The 10125-nt window shown below is 32.7% G+C and overlaps 1 protein-coding gene across 1 annotated transcript; it reads right to left on the bottom strand.

Annotated features, from left to right (window-relative positions):
• Nucleotides 1-1891: 1891 nt before the first annotated feature.
• LOC148603131 (uncharacterized) lies at nucleotides 1892-6069 on the bottom strand. The gene is made up of 2 exons (XM_088552766.1): nucleotides 5776-6069; nucleotides 1892-5410 (listed from the first exon to the last, which is right to left on the bottom strand). Exon 2 carries the CDS (start codon nucleotides 3645-3647, stop codon nucleotides 2601-2603), a length of 1047 nt encoding a protein of 348 aa, XP_088408892.1. The 5' UTR covers nucleotides 3648-5410; nucleotides 5776-6069; the 3' UTR covers nucleotides 1892-2600.
• Between the last annotated feature and the right edge of the window lie 4056 nt (nucleotides 6070-10125).

The raw sequence follows: 10125 nt of genomic DNA, 5'->3' as shown, positions 1-10125 counted from the left end.
TGGAGTGGAGATCGTTGTATGAAGATATAGATAGTTAATCAAAATAATATATCGACAAATGAATGCCTGATACATCCGTTGTATAGATTAATAGTGGCTGATGTTACTTCAGTGTATAAAAATCATTTTCGTTTTTATATGTACCATTATAACGAAAGAACCGCAAAATACGCACAATAGGTCAAGGTTTAAAAACTGGTAACCCCATTTGATTAGTAATATCTCGTAGTTTTTATCTCAATGTATGCAACAAATAATATGTTCTTTGTTGTGTGTGTCTGTTTTCCATGTCTGGTCTTTGTATCTGGATTACATTCTTTTTATTACCGCTATAACCTTGGTTCCCTTTATTACTCATGCAACAAATAATATGACATTTTTCTTCAAGAAAAAAAAAGAAATAATAGAAAACATATTGTTTGCAGCAATTTACCGAATGAAAACAAGCAAATAAGAAAATGGAAAGAAAACAAGAAAAGGTAACTGAACCATCGCGGGTAAAACCTTCTATAGTATACATGTATATGGTGATTCCTTATTGACATCAAAATAAGAATGACACCTTTTGTATGTGGCGTTTGCAGATATAAAAATTAAATGAACAGCATTTGAATGAGAATTTAAAAAAAAACATTCACAATTTGTCAATAGTTTCGTATTGTCTAATGTATTTGTTTTAACGCCATGTATTTCAACTTCTGTAAAAAGTTTTTTACATTTTTTATCATTCATGATAACGCAATATGTTTTTTTATATAACAATTAAGATATGTACATAGAACTTCAATATTGTTATTTCCTTTCAATTCAGGATTTTCTTTTTTCAATTAATCAATAGCAAAATTAAAATCGAATCAGTATTTTATGTTTCTAAGAATAAGACTTGTTAAAGTACATATTGATTTCCAATTTGGAAACTAATCAAAGGATGGAAATATTTTGTGTTTATCAAATAGGTCTCTATTCGTTTTCCCTTGTTATTGGTGTCTTGTACTTTTAAACCAAACCTGACATGACAAGACTAAATAAAGAAAATTAATTTAAAATTCATAAGATACAGTACCATGTACCAGTACTAAGCTTGCCTGCTTTCTAGAACGTTTATCATTTCTTTGTTTTCTTTGCATATTCTACAAAACTTTTAATAGAATCATTGCTTGTCTAATATATGTTTTAAGTTATGAAAATCATGGTCAAAATCCCGTACAACTATTTTATTAAGGCGAACATTTTCGATTAAATGAGTTCTTTTTTTTTGTTGAAGAAATCAAAATTCGCGACATACCATCCAAATATGTTTATATACGTTGCAGATTGAACCTGACTTCCCAAACACGGAATAAGATAACTTTCTACATTTTGGTTAAAAAAGAACATCTCAATATATTCAAGTCAAATAAACATTTTGGTTGTTCACTGCTGATAGATTAAGTAATTTTCCCCTTTAACATCTATTTTCTCCAATTCTAGTTCTTTAAGCATGTGTATTTCTTTCAATCTTGAGTGTTTCGATCTATACGTCGTCTAAGATGAAGGTAAACGTAAAACAAAGTCAGTAACTTGGTAATAGGTTTGCTTGAATAAATTGACCTGTCAAACTTTGCAAGTTAAGAACACTTAATTTAAAGTCATGTTATACTTGTCTATTGGTATTTCACACTCAGGACACCGCACTAGTTAAACGAGAAGAAAAGCGTTAAACCTTATATGTTGAATATTGAATGTTGTAAACGGTAACAGGGTATCATTGATATTCATACTGAATATGCGCAGTATAGTTTCACATTGAAAAAAAGGTGAAAATATATGTCTCTGTGGTTCATGCAGTATTTGTAATATGGAAAAAATACCACATTTGTGGCATTCTTATAATAAGGGACTAATCATCCGATTTGCCTCTTGTATATAATGTTTATTTTGCAAGTACAAACTTATTGAAAACGCTGCAGTTAACGATACGATTCAGGGTATATAACTTAGTATGTATACAACCCACTCAGGTGAAAATCATGTTAAATTCATGTGAAAATCACGTGAAATAATTTTTCCTGTGTAAAATAGCGAGTCTTTGAGTCAAGATATATTTAAAATTTGGTTCAATGTGAGAAAGTCTTTATTTAAGTCAGATTGAGTATACCGAATACCAAGTTTAACCTTACACAATGTGAGAAGGGTAAGGCGGTAAATAATACCATATACTAGATAATAAGTTAAAACAAAAAAGTAGTCTTATGAGGTTAAAAAACAGTTCTAATGAACATTATTTCAACTACATAAATTGTTATATCATATCTTTGAAACTAATCTCAACCTTTACGGATTCTTTTAAAAATCTGGTAGTTGATTGATTTGAATATAGCTGATTGTAGTAGGTGGGGCAGAAGATAGCATTGAAATAAGCTTCTTATAATGCATTTTTGTTCAGGAGATATGCAATTTTATAACCGTACGGAAAATTATACAATATACACATTGACGTTTATAAAATCAATGCAAAAATCATTGTCATATTATCAAATAAAATTTCGTTGCCATGTTAACGTTAAGTTATCACATATTTACATTACTCTGCTGAGAACAGGATTTGCATGTCAGAAACTTCAAATATGACTATTTGGTCTTATTTCTGAACAATGTTTATTGATATTTTCCGGGTTAATCCTTTCCATTTCATCTATATCACAATCGGATTCTGAGCTGGAATCTGCATTTGGGAAAGACATAATAATATCTAATTTATCAGCTGGGAATGTGACAGAGTCAATTGAATTGTCAAACGTCGGAATTCGGCAGTGTTGCATTTGCTGTCTTTTGTCACGTATATTTATACCTGAAATGCTAGTCATGTGATCGTTTGAACTGCATATTTCCGGCACGTACGTTGTATCAGGGTTATTCCCATCAGTGTGCAAAATTACTGAGTTATCGTGATAATGATCATGCGATTTATGTCTTATTCGTGATTGTATATAGCCATTTACATGCATATGATCAGAATGATCAGAGCACTGACTTTCAAATGTGTTTTGTCTGTGAGGTTTTCTTTTGGGTATAGCACCAGAAGCAGAATCACGATGACCCTTTTCGACACTAACTGGAGGTTTGATATCACTAGTTGACAAGTTAGTAACGTGTTCACAAGGATGTGTCTCACTTTGACTGAAGTCGTACATGTCGTCGTGAACAGGCGATGACACAGCATCATATTTACTATGTTTCGTTTTTGTTTTCCTCTTGCACACAATTACAGATCGACACCTAATCATCAAAATCAATAGAATAATCATAGATAATGCTAGAATGGCACCAATGCTGCTACCAACGGAAACTGGTAAATCCCAACTTTCAGTAGAAGCGGTGACACACTTTTGGTTAGGATATGTATCATTTCTAAGGATTGATAAACATATCTTATAATATGTATCAGGGACTAAATTTTGAACATTGTACGTTTGGTCTGAAAGAGGCAATCTCGGTCCATATTGAATATACGAACTTGCAACTTTCTGATAGTGCACTCTGTAACCTAATACATTGATTGTTGGTTGCATCTTGCCTATTTGCCAAAGTATTTCAATAGAAGATCGTCTTGACGCTGTCACCTGTAAACTTTCTATAGGAATTGTAGAAGCGTTATAACCCAGCATGTCTTTTGTTAAAACTTACATCATACTGACTTTGTAAATCTATTCGATAGGTATTTTCATTAAAATTCCAGCTGTCAGCGTAAATTTTCCATACACAATCAGTGGGGTGATTGAAGCATTTAATTGCATCGGATTCAAAACGCGCGTATCTCCTCACAAATCACTAGGTAATATATGTTTGTTTCCTCTGTTAAAAAATTCCAATCGTTCTATGATTGATCGTTATTTCAAGTCAATACAAAAATCTACCGCTAGCTATTCACCCTTCCAAAAGTTGTTTCCTGTCGTTTTCTACGACATACAATTCTATTGTGGTTAGGAATCTGTTGATAAATAAACAATATTTTGCTGTAGTTTTTACGCATTATGTTTATTGTTTTTTTTTACCTTTATTCTATTGTCAATGTCACACTGAAAACATGTATGAGATTTTATCTTAACTACGAATATATATATAAATTTTACATGTTTTATCGATGTTGTCTAAAATAATCATACTTTTGAAGTTTCGTAAAAGTAGATGCATTTACAAATAAAACATTAAATAACTAGTCAATAATTAATACACTGTATCTGTAATCACAGTCATAACTCGAAAATTAAGTTTCATATAATTCATCTCGATCATACAATTTCAAATCACACTGAATCAGGTTGTTGATATCCTTTCATCTACAGATGATGTAACTCCAGTAATTGATAGTATCTCTTTTGTACTCTATGTTATTTTTACTCCAGTTTTACTCACTATAGAATACAACGATTTGACGATTTGAATTTCATGTAATCACTTTTTGTATGATCATTGCCGAAAATGGAAACATTTAAATTTTTGCGTCAGTTATATTTATCCGTAACAACTGTTTTCATATCCAATTGCCATCTATTTTTTAATGCAAACATCTCTAAGACACAATAAACTTTAAAATTCCCGGGGAAGCAATAAGAAAATATGAGAAAATATGCCAATCGATCATGTTCCTGTCTATGAATTTAATGACTGTAGAGTCTTTATAACCTTTCGATTGAATGAACTGAAAAATCCAACAGGTATAATATCCGATAATAAGAAGTGGTAGCTTATGTTGCTTATTTTATAAATTATTCACAGTGGTTCTATTACAATGATGTTCATCCCGGGATAAAACACAATGGCATCTTAATTTCAATCTCCAGCTATTGTCAATAAACAAAGTTATCAAGATACCTGCTACAAATAGAACTATCCTTCAGTTATCTCATTGTGGTATAATTATTACACAATGAACTGCTCATTTGATTATCCAATCATTTATCACAGTAAAACAGCTGCAGAGAAGAACACTTGTCTAAAGTGTATTTGTTTTACATTGTCCAGCAATGTCACAAACAACTTCAAATATTCAAGTACCACTTCAGTGAATTCAATACAAAACTTAGAAAATTATATGCTTTCTCATTTTGTCTACTTTAAAAATGCAGCTAATCAAAACTTTTTTTCTGATCAAGACGTTAGTATCGTTACTATTTCAAACTTATCACCAGCTTGAAGCCAAAAAAAAACACCGTTCTGGAATGAGTAGATGTATGGCTTTGGTTTTATTACCAGACATACATCAACCGTCACTTCTCATTATCTAAATCAGATACCAATACGTAATTAAATATAGTACAAAAACAAACATTACTGTCAATACCGTCTGAATCACAGTAAGGATATTTTGCCTCACTTCCCCGTTGCTGCTGTCATTTATCTGAAGCTTAAAAAGCTTACCGTAAAATATCTAGAAAAAAAAATGCATCAAGTAATTATTTTTTTCAAGTCATTTCGAACCGATTGTAAACATAAATATTTTACAATATTGCTTTAATGTTTCGTACCGGAGATAGAATATGTATCACTGCTTAGTTTATGCTTGTCATTCAACGATTTGTGAAGGTTTTTTGCAATTCGTCTTTGGTTTGTAATAATTGCGTTTTAATTACATCTGAAATATTACTTTCTGAAATCCTTCAACAGAAGAAGGTTGTTTACGATTTATTGCACCAACAGAAGTATTGTCAAATTGCACCGACGCAGTGTTATACATTTTGTGGTGGAATTGTAAAATATGTGTTTTCAATGATATTTTTATTAATAAAGTCTGACCTTTAACAATAGTAGTTCTGTAATCTTCTATCTTTTGTATCCTATAGGAATAGTCAATATAGCCTAAAATGTTTGTTTTCCAGACCCTCATCAATGCGTAAAAATTTAGACTTCGATAATCTGTTTTATAAATCAATGATTCTGTAATAACTTATATCAGGTATGCACAATTGGAACAATAAATCAGTCAGGTCGACTTTTTCATGTTGCTACGGTGTCCGATCACTAATTCTATGTATGTCCTACTTGCATGAACCATCACATTATTTGTAAAATAATCCTGAAAAGAAATCAGAGGTATATATAACCAATGTCTGTACTAATTAACCAGTGTAATTGTCGTGAGGTGGACACCAGTATGATAGCTTATTGATCACAGCTTATAGAGTAAACCTTAAGATCGATGAAGAAACTAGAACATGCAAGCAATCTTTTCTTAATGATGTACATAATCATATTAGCTACCTTCGTTTGAATCGGTTGCGAAAATGTCACATTATGGAATATACGTACTGACATACGCGTATTTTTTTTTCAATTGAAGTGTAAAAATCTGGAAAAATATTGAAAATACCGCATTGAGAAAACTACAATGTTATCTTAAACGCACACAGTATGCTCTAAGAAAACCGCAAATAAATCAAGTATTGAAAGGCCTTAATTGTCGTACCACCAATCAATTGAAAGGCAGATTTGCTTACAGCTCAATAACAAATATCGTTTTCAACGCCTTTTTTCAATCCGTTACACTGATTTCATCAAGTTGTACACGCAAATGGTTTTAGCATCCTTCTAATTAAATTTGTGCATTCCGCTAAAGAATATTTTGAATGAGTTAGAAAGACGGTGACCTACAATGTATAACAGAAAGAAAATTCAATAGATATTTTGACCCAACAGTTAAAAACTATCTTTAATCAATTTCAAATATATATATATACAAGAGTCTGAAAAATTCCCAACGATGTTAGAACTATCAAATTTGCGAAGCAAATTTTTGTCGTTCCCTCCGCGGACTCGAACTCGTACCGCTGTGACATCTATGGCAACACCGCCTGCCTGCAATAAGTCCAGCGCCCTAGACCACTCGGCCAGTTAGGCTATAAAAATATAGCTTTCGCTGGCCGGGTGATTCCTCCTCGTAGGATTAATCAAGGGCTGTAACTTAGTACACGATGTATGGTAGTACGGGACAGTTCATCTAGGTGTTATTATGTAGAATAAAGGATCACAGTAATGATGCATGTCACAACAAATCAATATTATAGAATGTCTCGGAATGTGACGACTCTATTCACTACACTGCTCCATCGGATCAAATTGATACAGGGAAGAAAACGTAAACTTACGGAAGGGTCTGAAAAATTCCCAACGATGTTAGAACCGTCACCCTAGACCACTCGGCGCTGGACTTAGTGCAGGCGGTGTTGCCACAGTTGTCATAGCGGTACAAGTTCGAGTCCCGCGCAGGGAACGACAAATATTTGCTTCGCAAATTTGACAGTTCTAACATCGTTGGGATTTTTTCAGACCCTTCTAAATATATAAATTTATATATATAATCAATGCTAGTTCAATGCAGAAAAAAACCTCTTAACACGAGGGTATTTGTCCACAGATATATTGATGTAATTACTTCTTATTTATACGTTCTATATGATTACTGTTTTTGACACATGAATGTAGATTTTTTGTCAAATTCCAAGCAAGTTTTAAACTAGCTTTACGATAAACATGTTCTGAAACATTTTCCAATTATCTTGTTTTCTTTTCCTTTTAGCTAATGCAATTGGAAGATAAGATCTATCTTTTCGTAAGTAGCATGTACTTTTCTTTGATAATATAACTTAAGGTAATTCGAAATCACGAAACATACAATATCGCAACTATGATTTCTGTTATCCGTCAAATATATTTATATATCGTGTGGTCTAGAGCGTTGGACTTAGTGCAGGCGGAGTTGCCATAGATATCAAAAAAGAGAAGGGGTTCGAATCTCGCTCAGGGATCGACCAAATTTGCAACCTCACATCGATTCTAGAGTTGGGGTGTGGTTTAGACTTAATTATATATATATATATATATATATATATACAACGTCTCAGAATGTGACGACTCTATTTGCTACACTGCTCCATCGGATCAAATTGATACAGGGAAGATATTATAAACGTATAGAAAGGTCTGAAAAATTCCCAACGATATTAGAACTGTCAAATTTGCGATGCAAATTTTTTGTCGTTCCCTCCGCGGGACTCGAACTCGTACTGGTGTGACATCTATGGCAACACCGCCTGCACAACGTCCAGCGCCCTAGACCACTCGGACAGCTAGGCTATATAAAAATATAGCTTTCGCTGGCCGGGTCATTCCTCCTCGTAGGATTAATCTAGGGCTGTAACTTAGTACACAGGCGGAGGGAACAACAAAAAATTTGCATCGCAAATTTGACAGTTCTAACATCGTTGGGAATTTTTGAGACCTTTATATATATATGATTATATGGCGCCAACTAAATAATGTTAACAATTCTTTTAAAGTAATGTAATGATTTTATATATTACATAGTATCACACTCTATTATTGTAGTTACACTCAACGGCTTTGTTAAGTTTACTCATAATACTCACGCAATACCAATCAGTAGTCTTTTATGAGATAGTGAGACGACTGGTTGGCTTTAATTCAGGATAATGTGTTCGAGTTTGGTGACAAGATTTCCTGCGTGCTGCCGTGTCTGTAAGTTAGCACAATTAGACCCGGCATAGCGTTCATGTCATGAAATGCATGGCATTTCTGTCATTGAACGTAACATGTGAACCACATAAATGCTCTCCACTAGATGCTATATCTTGTTTTGTTAATCGTGTTTTTAAATACCTTTTAAGTAGCAGTCTTTGTAAGAATCATGCAAAATTTGAAAAATGTGATACATCCAAAAAAGGCTACATATTTTTATTTTTGTAATTAGGTTGTTTTATGGGTCTATACTATGAAATGTGTAATTATTCATTCACATCTGCCTGCTCTTAGGAGATAATCCACATTGAAAAGCCAGTAGATTTTATTGTATTTGAGTGCCATTTACAGAGTTATCTCCCTTAATTTTGAAATCTACAGTGCATTCTATATAATTTTGATCTCCTGTGAGCACGGTTTATATGAAAAACCACATGTTAATTTCTGTTTACTATGACATTTCAAACAAAATACCAAAAATGAAAATATATAGGCTTTTTACCCATAAATCACATTTTGCATGATCCTTAGCTGGAGTCCTACTTAATTGCTTTAGTTTGAATACGACGCTATACATTCAGAGACAAAAATAAACGAGCAAGAATACAAAGCTTGAATATTTAATAAATCAAGAACGACAACTCTTGCAAAGTGCCAATTTCATGCTCAACTTACTCGAAAGTGCAAGAACCGAATAATTGCGTTGTCTAGTATTTAAGTACCAGTCCACATAAAATTCAGACATTGTCAATGGTAAAGTGATTCATGGTGAAGAAATACCCACCAAACAAACGATGCTTTTTAGTCTACAAATGCTATACTTTCACATAACAACAATCTTTTCTGCCTTCAAATCTGCACTTTTAAGAAAATCATATATTCATCGCCCACTGAAATCAACCAAATCAACCCAAATTAAGAACGATAACGATATGATTTTTATCTCAAAAGCGGAACAAACTAATGAAAAACTAAGAGTGGACATGTGATCAGTAACTGTTTCTGAACAAGAAATAATACTGAATTTGGTGGGTTTTTAAAATGCATAAATCACCTTCTGGCTGATTTTTATAAAGACTGATACTTAAGACTTACCTAAATTATCATATTAGCAGTACGACTTCCATTGGCTGTACATGAAACATAAATATTGCTCGTTTTTATCACAAAGGCGAATGACAGTTGCCTGTCCTTTCCCCATACAAACCCATTCGAATTACATTGTAGGAGAACTTATTGCCTGTAAATTGATAAAACAAGCCAACGTACAATACTACATTCTTCTTATAATGACTTCAATAATGGAGCAAAAACCAGTAATGTGATAAATTCAATCATTGAGCAAAAGTCTCTAATGACATTTGCATTATTGTCCATTCTTCCATAAAATAAGGACTTATTTATTCATAAACTTGAAACTAGGAGCTCAACTAACCACCTTAAAATACGATGGTTAAATGCCAATGCACTTCCCATTTATCCGCTTGAAATAGTTTTATAGTGAACAACACTCAAAGGGCATGTACAACTTACGGTAATTAATAGCTAACTGAATTTTAATCAACTTAATGTATTTGAGCAAAAAATAAATTCCCTCAGTGATAATGGCTA

The sequence above is a fragment of the Perna viridis genome, chromosome 11, assembly GCF_037379345.1.
Source record: "Perna viridis isolate PV_CMFRI_1.1 ecotype Kerala chromosome 11, ASM3737934v1, whole genome shotgun sequence".
Lineage (NCBI taxonomy): Eukaryota > Metazoa > Mollusca > Bivalvia > Mytilida > Mytilidae > Perna > Perna viridis.
This window is presented reverse-complemented; position numbering and strand designations above follow the sequence as displayed.

Coding starts and splice junctions, on each gene's coding strand:
- LOC148603131 (XM_088552766.1), bottom strand. CDS start 3,647: ATGCTGGGTTATAACGCTTCTACAATTCCTATAGAAAGTTTACAGGTG.